Source organism: Arvicanthis niloticus, chromosome 3 (genome assembly GCF_011762505.2).
Source record: "Arvicanthis niloticus isolate mArvNil1 chromosome 3, mArvNil1.pat.X, whole genome shotgun sequence".
Classification (NCBI taxonomy): domain Eukaryota; kingdom Metazoa; phylum Chordata; class Mammalia; order Rodentia; family Muridae; genus Arvicanthis; species Arvicanthis niloticus.
The window spans coordinates 72,232,272-72,248,023 of record NC_047660.1 but is presented as its reverse complement, the minus strand read 5'-3'; the positions used below and the strand labels follow the sequence as shown (position 1 = coordinate 72,248,023).

Sequence of the window (15,752 nt, the reverse complement as noted above, 5' to 3'; positions counted from 1 at the left end):
ATCCACTAATGAGTTTTTATCCCATTGTTTTTCCAAAGACTACCCAAGCAGCTCCTATTACTGGGGCAGTAACCATCTTTGCTGATGGATCCAAAACGGGATGCGGTTCTTATAAGATAGGAGACATGGATCCTGTGGTTATACAATTTTCTCCTGGATCGCCTCAGATTATTGAGTTCAAAATTGTATTGGAAGTTTTTAAAGTTTATAAGGATGCTTTCAACTTGCTTTCAGATTCATTATATGTTGTTAATTTAGTTAAGGTTATAGAAGTGGTGGGAAAGATTAAAAGTAACAGTCCCATTTATCCCTTGTTATCACAATTGCAGACCTTGATTTGACAAAGAAAAGACCCGTTTTATGTACAATATGTTCGTGCACACACTGGCCTCCCTGGACACCTGAGTAACAATAATAATGAGGTAGATCAAGCCACCAGAAGAGAATTTATCTTTCTTCAGGAGTCCAATTTGCAAAGCAAAAGATTTTCATGCTCAGTTTCATGTTAATGCAGTTTAAATTTAAAATAACTAGAGAAGCTGCTCATTCCATTGTGTTGCAATGCCCTACTTGTATTGTTTTTCAACATCCTCCCTCTATAGGGGTCAATCCTAAAGGACTTTTGCCATTACGACTTTTACAGATGGACATTACTCATTTCCCTGAGTTCGGTAAGCTAAAGTATGTTCATGTGTCTGTGGATACATGTTCAGGTCTTATTGTCGCAACTCCCCTGAGTGGAGAAAAGGCAAGAAATGTTATATCCCATTGCCTGGAAGCCTGGGGGGCTTGGGGCAAGCCTCTACAATTAAAAACTGATAATAGCCCTGGTTATACAGCCCACTCTTTTGTTTCCTTTTGTTCTCAAATGCAAGTCATACTTAAACATGGCCTTCCTTATAACCCGCAAGGTCAAGGTATGGTGGAGCGAGCGAAAGGTCAAGGTATGGTGGAGCGAGTGCATCGCACCCTAAAGGAATGTTTACAAAAACAAAAAGGGGAATGAGCCAAGGCCGAACCCCTAGAGACAGAATAGCCCTTGCCTTATTTACCTTATATTTTTTGCAAATGGATGAGGAAGGCCGTTCGGCTGCTGAAAGACATAGTATTCGACATGGATCCTTAAAAGGTTATGTCAAATGGAAAGATGTGTTGACAGGAGAATGGAATGGACTGGATCCAGTGTTGGCATGGGCCCGGGGTTCTGTTTGTGTTTTCTCACAGAACCAAGATGGACCGCTCTGGGTCCCGAAAGGCTGGTGCGCAAATGTCACTTCTTGAATACTCATGCTCCTGCTGGGAACTATGATCATGAGGAGTGGAGAGAAGCACAGTTGGGGGATCCTGTCGGTCCTCCCAAGACCCATGCCAATATGTCATGATGCTTAAGTTTATCCCCACCTTTTTATTAGTAATAGAAGTTTGGATTTGCCCTTTTTGCCTAAGGATAGTGAGATAGGCAGCACTAATGAAGATAGGAGCTTTGTTTTATTAGGTAGTTTGTGCGTTGTAAAAGTTAGAAATATAAATGATAATAGTGATTGTATTATGCTTTATAACCAGACTGCTGCCTGGTTTGATGTGTCAGATGATTCCATGTCTGGAACAGCTTATATGATGGGCACTTGGATTGAGGGATAGTGGCCTGCCAATTATGGCCAAGAATGGTTAGACCGAAGCTGGAGTACTATTCAGAATTTTTCCAGGCCTCCTAGTCTACCCCATTGGGCACTCTTTTGTATGGACTATACTGTAGACAGTCTTTTGTTTCCGTGGACAGGATGCCAGGCTAGGGGGAGTGCAATGGGCAAACTTACCATTGCTTTAGATTTGCAAGCATCCCTGAATGCCCAATTGAAAGGAGGACTTACGTTGGTTAACAAAAGAGGTGACCTTGTTCAAGAACAAGTAGATACCTTGTGGCAGCTTGCCCAAGCTGGCTGTGAGTGGAAATTTCATGGGCTATGTGTTACCGCCATTCAATATCATAATTATACCCAGGCTGCTAACTTTTCTCGTCAGTTGTCTGCTTATTTGACAGGAAGCTGGGCTGTGGATTTTGAAGGCCTGATGAAACAGCTGTGGATGGCCATTGTGGCAGTGAATTCCACGTGTCTGGACCCCAGTTTCAGGACCGGGTTCGAGGCTTGGATTGCCAGAGCCATGGACCACATAAAAGAGTGGGTGGATCTTGGGGCCTTGAGCCCTATGGTGGGTTTTTTAGTGTTTTAGGCCTGTGGTGCGTGTGCAAGATGAGAACCACGCAGAGGCGGAATGTGGCCATGATCATTCAAGCCTTTATAGTTGTAGGAGTTGGATCTTCCCCCTAAGCATGGCTGGCTGCCATGAAAGAATAAGATCGTTCAGGTTGTGAGGCTAAGCACTGCACTTGAGGCATGCTGATTGCCGCTGGCAGCCTCGAGGGAAGCATGTCTGATTTATGTGGGTTTGTGCCACCCTTACTCCAGCACTTTTCAGTGTTATTCCCACCTCTGAGAAAATTGGCATGGGACGGGTCAGGTTTAAATTGGGCTGATGAAGCCTATAGGAGAGCCTGTACAATGTCCTTCTATGTTTGCTTCAGAGATCAGACCCCTACTCTCACCTGTTTCGTCTTTAAAACAAAATAGGGGGAATTGTAGAGAGCTTCGATGTGCCATGCTGTAAAGATGGCGCTGGCTCCCGTGACCCCCCCCCCACCTGCCTGATGGCGAGTGCTCTCTAAGAAAAACAAGTCCTAATATGGACAAGGCTGGTGATCTGTGCTGCTTCCCCTTACGTGTGCCTATCTGCTGCCGCCAAGTAGCTTGCCGGGGTAGGTTGCTCCAGGAGTATTTAGCCTGTGGGCGGGCTTTCCCCGGGGTCAGAAGAAAATACAAAGTTCCTGGATAAACTGCTTGAGGAAGAGCTCCAGCGTTGTGTCTTCCTTGCTGGATGAGGTGGGCGCAACATTGCCCTAGACTTCAAGTAATAACAGCTTTGGGTAGAAAAATTAATAATAAAGGTAAAAAAGGCCCACACTGAGAGACAGTAGGTAGACAGAAGCCTCATCCATAGCCACTCCCATTTGAAGACCTAGCCTGTGAGAGCTGCAAAGCCTCTGGAGGTGCCCACTGCAAGCTCCCAAAGGACAGCGCCACCACAGCCACTGTGGTCTGCAGTTAGGCCTATCAGGGTTTAAGGCCCACCTCTGTCACTGTGTTTTCCATAAAATAATAATTTCCAACTCAGAGTTGGTATGAGAATAGCAGACAGAGAAAAAAAAAAGAGAGAGAGAGAATAGCAGAGAGAATAAATGCTTGCGTGTTGAGCACCACTCCTGACCCGGCTCTACTACTCTCCTAAGCTGCCCCCGTTTCCCTAATGAGGAAGAAAATACAGGCCTACTTTGCAACGTTTCTAATACTGGATCACTCCAGTTGTCCTACTGGAATGAGGGAACAGATTATGGAAAACTGGCATGGGTGGAGGTAGGAAGGTTCAGTCACAGTCTCCACTGACTACAGTTGATTTAGTCAAATACAATAGGCAAAAAAAAAAAAAAACCCTGTGTAATCACAGACATACATAAATAGAACCTGTTGCATTGTCTTTGTGATTGGTATGTAAACGGTTTGAAGGCTGACCACTCTGTGTAAGGAGCTTATTTTGCAGGGAGAGGTAATTTTTAATTCACAATGAATGACAAAATAAACAAACAAAAAAAAACCCTTCCTCATTGTCCTGTGTGCAATACTAAGAAAGCCTACTCCTATCATAGATCAGCATCTTGTTCTAATTCAGAGTACTATACAGCTGTATTTCTTGTATATGTTTCTTATGAAAAGAGTTTGTCCAAGCATCAATTAAGGAAAAGGAAGACAGAAGGAAAAAAAAAGAAAGGAATTCAAACTAAAAATAAATAACTAAAATTATCAGTATTTTCAGATCTTATGCAGTACATGCAAAAACTTGAGAACTCTGCCAAAAGAAAAAAAACACTCAAATTATTAAGTAAAGTCATAGGATAAAAAAAAAAATCAAATCAGTTGTGTTCTAGAAACTAATAAAACAGACTATCAGGAAAAAAAATTAACAAGAAAACAGTTCCATTTACAATAGCATCAAACAAATAAAATCCTAAGACATGCAACCAAAGTAGAAGAAGGGTTGGTGAGCTTTCACTGAAATAGGAACACCTGCTTACACACCATGGCTGGCATGTAACCTGCCAGGCATGATGAAAACCATGGTGGGTGCTCCTCAAGAAACTAAAAACACAGCCTGACATAGCAATCCCTCTCTGGGTACACAGCCAAAGAAATGAAACCACTGGCTCAAAGAGACATCTGCATACCTGTGCTCCCTGCATCACACAATATCCGAGATACAAAAGTATCTAAGTATTTGTCAAGGCAAGAGTGGATAATATGACACACACACCACACAATGGACTACTCTTCTGTCCTTTGTGGCATCCTGGATGAATCTGGAAGGCAGAATGCTAAGCAAAATAAGCTAGATACAAACGTTTCTTCACAACCTCCCTCACTTGTTAGCTCTAAGGGCATCAAGAACACTGAGGCTGGAAGTGGGAGACGTGGGGAAATACAAGGTAAATAGGTTCTGGGCTCTGAATGAATGGCACGGAGACCATAGCTAGTAATAGTGTATACTTGTTAAGAGAACAGATCTTCAGTATTCTCACCACGTGTGCAGCTAGCTGGGCGATGATAACATGATAATTAGCCTGATTTTAACCTCACAGAGTATTTGTGTATCCAGAATCTACCACCCTACTGTTTCTCAATAAATAAATGTATGTACTCACTCAGGTGGCGGGGCATTACTACTGCTTACCAGACTTAAAAACAATAAACAGTTTTAGTGAAAAGAAATAGACACTCATTTTTAATTAAGTGCAAAATATATTCATATGTTCTCCATAACAGTCTTCAATATTTCTTCTGAGATTATAGCTTTAAAATATATTTCACTACTTGTGCCTAAGGTTTCACTACATTCATCTTCTCTAATGATGCATAATTCAACTTAACTGTCAGAAAATAAAAATAACAAACTGAAAGGACTTCTCATCTAAGTCTGTATCTGTGATAACAAATACTATTTTGGTTCAAAGAAGGAGTGCTTCCTGCATGTGGGATTGTTTACTCAAATGGGGATAAGAGACAACTTTCTATATAAGTTAATGATATTATTAATTAATGTTTTAATAGGATAATAAAAAGCAAGTGGTTGTAAGAAAGATTTACAAGTCCCAAACATTAACCATTTTGAGTAATGAACAGTAAACAATAAAACACTATTATGAAAAGAGTTCATAAGAGTTAGAGAAACACCTCAGTGGTTGCTCTTGCAGAGGACCTGCGTTCAATTTTCAGCATCCACATAGCTCACAACCTATCTAACTCCAGTTCCAGGGGATCCAATGCCTGATTCTGACCTCCAGTGACTCCTGGCACTCACATGGTGCACATACATACATGTAGGCAAAAAAGACATAAAATAAAGCAAAAAATTTTTAAATATTTACAACATACAGTGAAAATCATGTTAAAAGGACTTGAAACCACGACATCAATGTAGTAACTGAGCAAGCCCAAAGACTCATTACATTCATCCCCCATCAAAAAGCCCAATCCCAGCAAGCTATACAAACAGCTGACTAAATTAAACAATTTTTTATACATCTTACACTGAAATCTCCCTAACATCTGCTGAGCACCAATCAAATATCAGGTTTGAAAACCATTTTTTAACTCAGTTTTGATCTCAACACGTAATCTTAACAAGCACTAGGGACTTGTTGCAATAACTTTCTAAGGTCAAACATCCACAGGCTGCTCTGACTCAGCACCTGTGAACTGAACCCCACTACAAACCCATGCAACGGGAGGTGGCTGGAGATGGGGTAACCCAAGGCAGATGTGGTAAGAAAGACCAGCAGCAGGAAGAAAAACAAAACAAGAAAACCCTAAGACTATTTTGACTATTTCTGTCATTAGCTAGGCTATACTTTGGAAATAAGAATCTCATTACATAGCCCAGACTGACCTAAAATTCCTGATCAGTCTGACTGCAGATGTTATACACAAGAACCACTGCTCCAGGCTAGTTTACTATTACTCAAAGGTGACTCTGAAGAGGAAAACCAGAAACTCTTCCTTTAAAGAAAAAGTGACTTAGATGGTTATGGGGCACACCTTTAAACCATACTCTCTGGAGGCAGAGGAGGAGCTCTGAGAGTTCAAGGCCAACTTGCGTGAGAAACCCTGTCTTAAAAAACAGAAAGAAGGAAAGAAGGAGAGAAAGAAAGAAAGAAAAAAAGAAAGAAGGGAGGGAGGGAGGGAAAGAAAGAAAGAAAGAAAGAAAGAAAAAAGAGAAAGAAAGAAAGATTAAGTTTTAGCAGATTAGGAAGTACTTAAATCTGAGGATATTGGGGGCTGAAGAGAGCTCAGTGATTAAGAGCAACTATTGCTCTTCCACAGTACCTGAGTTCTATTCCCAGCAAGAACATGATGGCTCACACTCTAGTTCCATGGGATCCAACATCCTCTTCTGACCTACTCAGACACTTCATGCATGTGGTGTGCAGACATGCAGGCGAGCATACATATATATTAAATAAAAATAAATAAATCAGAAAAATAAATAAGAGCTGGACACATGGTAACCATTGCTTTTAATCCCAGTACTCAGCAGGCAGAGGCAGTGAAATCTCTGTAAATTCAAGGACACCCTGGTCTACACAGTGATTTCCAGGACAGCCAGGGCTACGTCAAGAGACCCTGGCTAAAGATAGATAGATAGATAGATAGATAGATAGATAGATAGATAGATAGATAGATCGATCTGAAGATATTATGACAACAACTAAAACAAACAAACAAAAAAAACAAAAAACAAACAAACAAAAAAAAAAAGGAAAATGCAAAAATAATTAAAAGTTCCTCAATTTTAAGGAAATATCCAAAAAAGGTTGGGTATGGAACAAAGTTGAAGAGTCAAATAGTATTTGTATACCATTATCCAGAGAACATACTTGAAAGTGTACTCCTGGTATCATTTCTCAACACTGCTAGTTAAAAGCTGCTAATTCCTATCTCAAGTGTTAAGATGTTGAAACTTTGTTTACCTAACATCTGTAATCAAAAGAAAAATGGCCCTTTTCTGAACCTTCGACAACTCACCTCTGCTCCCAAATTACTCAACAAAACAATAAGATCCAAAAATTTCAAGCGATGAAACAGATAATACCTCTTCCTCCTGACACTCCAGTGTTTTACAGTATCATACTCTGCACACATCTGTTTCTGATCACAAATAGTAAGACCCACGAATGACTTGGCTGTCTGTCCCTCAATTTTTATAAATGTAATTTCAGAGATCGAAGTCCACCAAAAGGTGGTTATAAGAAGAGTAACGAGAGCCAATGCTCCACAGGTTATGGTCATTTGCCTGAGGACCCGAGGTAGATCCCTTGTCCCATGTGGTGGATAGGGAGAAAGATTCCTGCAAGCTGTAGACTATAAGCACCCCCTGCTATTTGTACATTCACAAGTACAATATACACACCCACAAAATAAACCAGTATTTTAAACATCGTAAAAAACAGTAAAACAAGTCGAGGGGGAAAGGGTGCAGGCCAGCTCGAAGTGTGAATGCCTGTACAGCGCTACAATTTACATATTAAGTAACTCAGTAATAAAATGATCTGATACTCTTTCAACAGAAGAAAGTCTTCCGAACTGCTAATATTCGAGTTCTTCCTGGCTTTACAAGAACGCACTAAGAGACTAGCACATCGACTGAATCCAGATACTTCTAGGTGTTTCCAAGCTATCTGTTAGCATTTTCTTAAGACTGCAAAATGAAATTCACAGTTATTTCAATACGCCTAGCCTAAACGACCTCATACAAAATTTACAGGCTACACTACGAAAACAAAATTCTTTGAATGTTTTTCTCAGGGAACCTACATCTCCTACAGAAGTAAATAATCACAGCTCATAATCAAACTCGAGTACTGAAGAGCTAGGGCCTGCCTCAGATTCCGCAAAGGGAGTGTCAGGATGCAAGAATAAGCTTCAGGAAGAAAGTGCACCATACACGGGCCGAGAAGTCACAGGACAACGACAGCCGCAGACAGTTGGACCCAGGCACCCAAAGAGCCCCGCAAGGTCATTCAACCTCTTGACAACGACAGCAAGACCTAAAAGAACAGCTAGTCTTCCCAAGAGTTCATCGGGAGCAGAAAGGCTGGGGACGTCCCCGGCAGTGCGCGCACGAGAGGTACCAGATCCACTCAGAGCCCCGAGTCCTGTGAACGCCGAGCAGCCATGGCAGAATGCAAGAAAACAGTGTGACAAGCTGGCCAGGCGCCCACGCCCATCGCAGGGTGGCCCGGCCAGGAGCGATCTCCGGGAACGCGGTGCCGGCCGCGCATCAGGATCGCCCGCGCCCGGAGATGCGCAGCTCGTGGGCCGCCAGCGCGCCTCACCTGGCAGAAGCAGCGCTGTGCCGCCGTCTCCGGCCGCCCCTCCTCGCCGTGGCCCGAGCACAGCAGCCACACGACGCCCAAGAGTCCGACGAGCAAGCCCCAGCCGCGGCCCATCGCCGGTCGCCGCCCACGGCCCTCGGCCCGCGCCACCGTGCCTGGCTCCCCGGCGCAGGCCGCGCGCCCGCTAAAGAAGCCTGCGCACGCCCCGCCCCACGCCCCGCCCCACGCCCGCCGCGCTCCCGCCTCCCCTGCGGACGTGCGGCTGCGCGCGCCTCTGCCCACGCGAGCCTCAGGCCGCCTTCCTCCACGCCCCGCTCACGCACCCGCCTCCGGTACACCTGGCCTGCAGCTCGCCCAGCGCCAAGACGCGGTCTTCCGGGGTCGGGGTATCCCCCTCGAGCTACACTGCCCGGGGCCTACGCCGTCCTGCCTGCCCCGCCCCGGAGCTCACACCCGCCCTTCCCTTTCGCCCTAGAGGACGTCGAGCCTGGGTTACGTGTCCGCCGTGCTCTGGCTGGCTAAACCAAAAGGATGTTGGACTTCATCTCGGGGAGCATGGCCATACAAGATGTAGTGGCTTTCTAGTTCTTTCCTTTCTACTTCCTACAAAGGGAACAGGTGAAATTGATTTCCCAAGGGTTGGGCATCGCGGTTTACATCTATAATCCCAACACTCAAGAGACTGGCAGGAGGTTTGCTCAATTTCAAAAACAGCTTGAGCTACATACTTCCTGCCCTAGAGTTAGGCCCTAGTTTATAAATAAATGTTTAAATACCATAATAAATACATGTTTTTATTAAACTAGTATAGGGAAGATGTTAGCTCAACGTGTACTCAACTTGCGATTTATTTATAAAATAGTCTTTTTTCTTTTTTGCTGTGTTTTATGCGAATTAGGCGTATGTCACAAGCTAGACCAAGGTGGTGAAGGCTACCCAATCTCTCGTTTCTTAAGTGGAAATGGGGACAGCTGGTGCTAAGAACTGGAGCCAGGCATTGAGAAGCCTTGCTTAGCCTGTTATCTATAGTGTATGCTGTACACATAGTAAGATAATATGGCCTTAAAAGCTAATATTGTCTTCCCAATATCTATATTCCAGCTCATACTTCCTTTTCTAGAACCAGATCATAGTTTCTCTTTTTCATGTGTTTTTCCTGGTGTCCTTTTCACACAGTTCCAGATTCCAAGTAAGTTTCCATTTGCAAAGCCAAGCTGGACATGGGGAGTCCTCAGATGCATTAGACCCAGCCCATGTGTGGAGGGCACCCACTAAACTGACAATGCCGGTTGTCTTTTCATTCTTCATTGTTTTTGTTTTGCTTGGGATAGTGCATTTTTATTTTGACGAAGGGTCTCACTGTGTATTCCTGGCTGATCTGGAACTTACACTGTAGACCATACTGGCCTCAAACACGCAGAGGTTAATCTGCCTCTGCCTGCCTAGAGCTGAGATTTAAGGCCTGTGCCACCACAACCAGCTTTTCAATCTTATTTTTAATTCACTAATAATTGTGTGTATGATGTGATGTTTTCAATCTGTATATACATTGTAGGAAGACCCAGTCACATTAATATATCCATCACCTCACCAGCTTGACTTTTTCACACGAGAATGTTTAAAAATAAGTTTATTAGTAATTTCGATCTATTAGTAACTTCCAGGTACACTGTATATAAAGCACAGCCTCCATGTAATGCCATAGGTCAGTAAAACTTACTTTTCCAATCTAACTGTACCTTTGTGCCCTTGGACTAACTTTCCTTTCTCCCACCTTCTCTGGTTATCTCTTTTCTACAGATTCCACGAGATTGGCGTTTTAAAATTTCACACAAGTGAGATCACACAGTACTTCTCTCTCTGCTCCACTTCATTGCACTTAGCATGATGTTCTGCAGTTACAGCTGTGTCACAGGTCATCCCCTTCTTGATACGTCTGCACAGTACTCTGTGTCAGGGCACACACTCACCGGATGCTACATCATTTGCTCATGCACTGATGGACACTTAGTCTGCTTCTGGCTACTGTGTGTAATGGTGAGCCACACTGAGGCGCCTGCTCAGACCTCAGAGACCTGGCTAGGCTTGGCGGTTCGTAGTGTAGTCCCAGCACAAGTTTATGCCCAGTCTGGTCTACATTAAGAGTTCAGGGCTGCGGGGCAGTGGTGGCGCACGCCTTTAATCTCAGCACTTGGGAAGCAGAGGCAGGAGGATTTCTGAGTTTGAGGCCAGCCTGGTCTACAGAGTGAGTTCCAGGACAGCCAAAGCTACACAGAGAAACCCTGTCTCGAAAAACCAAAAAAAAAAAAAAAAAAAAAAGAGTTCAGGGCTATAAAACAAGTTCCTATCTTGAAAAAAACAACAAACCCACCAAGCAAACAACAACAACAATGGCTAATAAAGCTGGGCATAGCGGTATACGGTATACTTTAATTCCAACAGAGGCAGGCAGGTCGCTGAGTGCTCCAGGCAAGCCTGGGCTATGCAGAGTGAGTTCCAGGATGGCCAGAGTTACACAGTAAGAACCTACTAGAAAAAAACAAACAACAACAACAAAGACAAGAAAGACTTGAGATAGGAGGATTATCATGAGTTTGAATCCAGTTGGGGCTGGGGCTATATAGCAAGACCTTGTCTTTAAAAGAATTGAGGGAAAGAATTATGTACATCGTATTTGGGAAATAGCAGAGATTCCACAAGAAACTAAACATAGAATTACCAACATGATCATTTCCATAAATATCCTTTGTGTATACATCTCAGTGAGTTGAAATTTGTATACTGAATGGATACTTGCCCTCTCCACGTTCAATATTTGTATAACATCTTTAGTAACATTTTCTTCCTCGTATTTCTCCACTGAATTGCAAACTTTTAAAAAAAACATGGCTTCCAGCCTGAACATACCTTACTTAGACTCCCAGAGTCTTTTTTGTTTGTTTGTTTGTTTGAGAATGAATAGCTTTTCTTATGACCAAGCACTCTATCATAAAAAATGAGAGACAAAGCAAGGGAAGAGAAATACTACTGAGAGAGTAAAATGCAAGCTTTCTGAAGCAAGCTGGGTGCAGCTTAAGATTCCACACTGATGCAAGAGCCTGTAACCTGAGGGACTTTAAAAGTGTCAGCTTCTCCGTGTGTTCCCAAAAGACCTTTAACTCAGTCTTCTGAGTGACTTTACTTCTTCAGTATGCCTTCCTAGGCATATTGTGTGAGGGCCCATGAAATAACTGGCTAGTCATTCAGTAACAATTTCAAGAGTGCCAGGGGATACGAAGTCTGAAAGCCCAGCCTCCTGTTACAACTTCATTCAGCAACATTAAATTGTTGGGAGATGAACTAGATCACAAGTTTGTTATTCTAATGCTAGAACAACATCACGACAGACTTAATGTGCACAGCACTTCTTGACAGAATCCTGATTGCTATGTAAATAGCAGCTATTTTTTTTTTTTTTTTTAATGAACAAAGCAGGAAGGGCCTTGCACCAGTTTCTCAAAATGGGACATGAAGGCGTCTAACAGGAAATTTGGCACCTAAACAATTTCCAGCATTAAACAGACAAGAAAGAAAGAATTTAAAGGAAAAGATGTAGTCCCGGAAGAATGACTAAGCAAAACCTTAAAGGCTTGCTACCATGTGATTAGACCCAACTATCTAATCTTTACTGAATACAAATGTCATATTGTCAGACCTTCCTTACCACGTGATCAGAACTGCCTGAGCTGGGAGGGCACAGCCACTGAAGCTGTCTTTATGTTCAGTTCCTGAGTAAGCAAGCTCCTATTCTAGTCCCTGACTTCACTTCTTCATTTCCCATTCCTGCCTCAACCCACAGTCTCTCTGGTTTCCAGGTTACTAGCCCTCCTACATCTCTTTAAATGGCGTATCATCACTAAATTCAATGACCATTTTTCAGGAAGTACATACTGCATGTTGACAAGGCTGAGTCCTCTCTCCTTAAATTCAGTGTAGGATGTAGGAAACACTTCAGGTTCTCTTTAGGACCTCCTCCTTTTGTCTGTCTCAGCATGTAGTCCAGGCTGGACTCTTAATTCACTGGCTTCCTGCTCCAACCTTCCTTCCAAGTTCTAGGATTTCGGGATGGGCAGCCACACCCTGCTCTCCTTATTCCTTCCCGATACTATTTAACTATATCCTTCATGATCTTTCCCATAGTCCACTTTTATGATGTGACCACTCCTTTGGGGATCCATCTGTCTTTTAGTATCTCCTAGAAAACATTGCTTAGTCCCATAATGTTAAATACCTTCTCTACACTCGAGATTCCCAAGTGTATATTTCTAGTTCAGTCTCTCTCTAGAGCATCACAGTTCAACTGTCTGTTGGATACATACACCTGCTTTTCTGAGAGACAATTGGTCACACTCTCTGTGGCCAGGCATCTGGAAAGCAGGAAGATACATTGGGCTTCCTGCTGGTTTTCTTTCAGATCCCATAACCTTTTGTTGTACCATGTCCTGACAGGCTGCCCTCTACAAGAATCTTCAGTTTTTCTTCTCTACCACTCCAGTATGGAGAAGAACTGAAATATGTAAACCTTATCACATTACAAATCTAAATTTTCCAATGCTTCTAGCTGTTTGAAAAGTTAAGCTCGAGACTCTCAACATGACCTTCAAGATCCCTTATGATCCAACCCTTTGCACTCCGGCTTCATTTCCAACACTTCTTTCTTTAACATGATGGATTGTTAACAGTGTCCCTCCAAATGGCATGTTTTTCAGGTTCCACATCTTTACGCACATGAAATGAGTTTGAAAATTTGACATTTTTCCTCTTTGTCTTGTTCTTCTGTAATTGTACACACCATAGGGAATGAACAATCCCTGTCTATGTGTGTGTTCTCTGTATTTATCACATGGTAGAGACCTTGACTTGATATTTTTAGCTCCTCAGTCCTTACTCCTCAGTAAAGTGTGTATTACAAAAGATGAGTCCTGGGTAAATTGATGAATGTAGAAGTAAATTAACCAATTAACAAATCTAAAAGGATAATGATACTTAAGGTAGCACCGGACAATGTGTTGTTTAACACATTAAACAAATTAAAGTAAATGCTGTAAGGCTTAAAGGACAAGCAGCCAACTGTAGTCCATTAGACGGAAGTAATAATTGTGAGTGAGGTGAAAAAACACTGAAATTAGAAAAATGTACAAGAGGTACAGATATAGGAGAAAATGATGGCAAACCCGGAGCTCCAACCACAGGCTGACTGAGTAGGTGGAGTGATCCGAGTTCATTCAGAGAGCATTTCAAAGCCAGGATTGTGCGGTCAAGAGTGGCCACAAACTCAGAGGCTGCTGACTTGTCAGGATTCAGGAAAAAGCGGACAATTCTGAAGCAGACACAAAATGGATTTTGTGGAGACACTGTTAAATCTCTCCCCAGAGCGCCTGCACTGTTCAGCTTGAGTGGCACACACTCACTGCCCAGTCACACCATCTCACCCAACCCATCTATCCTGTTCTGGAGCTCACTCAGGCTGTAGACTGATGGCCTGCCTCAAAGCAAAACAAACAGAAGAACTAAGCATCTAACAGAAAGAAAAGCCTTAAAGCTTGGGGCCAGAGTGATGGATGGCTTAGCAGCTAAGATTGCACACCACTCTTGCAGAGGACCCACATTTGGTTCTGAGCATCCACATTTGTTGGCTCATAATTGCCTGTAACTCCCAACTCCAAATATGTAAATCTGATCAAAACACTGAAGCTTTAAAAATTACAGTGTTCCCCAGCTGTTTGAAAACTCAAGACTCTCAACATGTCATTCAAAGTCCCCCAAGATCCAGCTTCATTTCTAACTTTTTAAAATGAAGGATTATCCCATTTTATTAGGTGGAAGAAGGGGGCTGGAGAGATGGCTCAGCAGTTAAGCGCACTGGCCAGTCTTTCAGAGGCCCTGAGTTCAATTCTCAGCAACCACATAGTGGCTCATAACTATCTATAATAAGATCTGATGCCCTCTTCTAGTATGCAAGTGTACATGCAGATAGAGTACTCCTATACATTAAATAAATAAATCTTTTTTTAAAAGCAGAGGGAGCCTTCACACATTAAAAAATCTTTTAAGAGGTGATATAAAAGACAGAGAGAGAGAGAAAGAGAGGGAGAGAGGGAGAGAGGGAGAGAGGGAGAGAGGGAGAGAGAGAGAGAGAGAGAGAGAGAGAGAGAGAGAGAGAGAGAGAAGAGGTGGAGTATGCGTGTGCGAATGATATGGGAGGGACTGCAACCTGGCTTAGTGGGTAAAGCTCCACCCACCAGACTTAATTACCTGAGTTAAATGCCCAGGACCACATAGTAAACCAACTGGGGCACTACACACATACCCAGACTCCCTGCACAAAATAAATTTTAAAAATGAGAAATAAAGTGAAAAAATTCAAACAATTAAAGAACAAAATCTAATCACCAAGTGTGATTATGACCTTAGAACTAATTAACAAGAAGAGCCAAACTAGAAGGTGAGTACCTCGACTCAGGCCCACTGGGCACCCAGCTTAGGGAGTGGGAAATGTCTCTATCAGAGTCTCAGGCTTTAGAGCAGTGGTTCTCAACCTCCCTAATGCTGTGACCCTTTAATACAGTCCCTCGTGTTGTGGTGACCCCAACCATAAAATTATTTTCGTCGTTACTTCATAACTATAATTTTGTTACTGTTATAGTATAAATTTCTGATATGCAGGATCTCTGATAGGCAGGCCTTAATGGGGTCATGACCCACATGTTGAGAACCAATTTGTTTAGAGTGAAAGACCCCAAAACTTACAAAGGATTGTGAAACAGAAGCCACAGGAAAATGAGCTAGGACCTTCAAAATCTTGAGAGAATTATATTCCCAGACAGACTGTTAATCATATTTGAAGGTAGATTTAAGATATTTTTAGGTCAGGCATGCAGTTGTAGTTCTGTAGGAGGCTGAGACAGAAGAACCCCAAGTTTGGAGCCATTGGGCTGCACCTGCTTTCCATTCTCAACAAAAGAAACAAATATTTTTGGCCTGATGGCATGCTGCAAGTCAGGAACCTCATTATGTAGGAGGCTAAAGCTCAATGACTGTAGAAAGGTCCAGGCCAACCTACACTATACAGCAAGAACATGTCCAACAATTCTTCTCCACTTGAGTCTTTATAGTACTTTTAACGATTGTTTCTATATATTACTTTGATGGTACTATGGCCATACCACCGCTCTTCATATGATTCATCTTGTCTGATTAAAATAAGGACATT

At 42.7% G+C, this 15,752-nt stretch overlaps 1 protein-coding gene across 1 annotated transcript in view; it reads right to left on the bottom strand.

Moving 5' to 3' along the window:
• Ero1a (endoplasmic reticulum oxidoreductase 1 alpha) overlaps window positions 1-8,707 on the bottom strand; it is a 41,837-nt gene extending 33,130 nt beyond the window's left edge. Inside the window, exon 1 of the mRNA XM_034497789.2 lies at window positions 8,501-8,707. Coding sequence (XP_034353680.1) covers window positions 8,501-8,614 — 114 coding nt within the window. The 5' untranslated portion in view covers window positions 8,615-8,707. The remainder of the gene's footprint in view (window positions 1-8,500) is intronic.
• Between the last annotated feature and the right edge of the window lie 7,045 nt (window positions 8,708-15,752).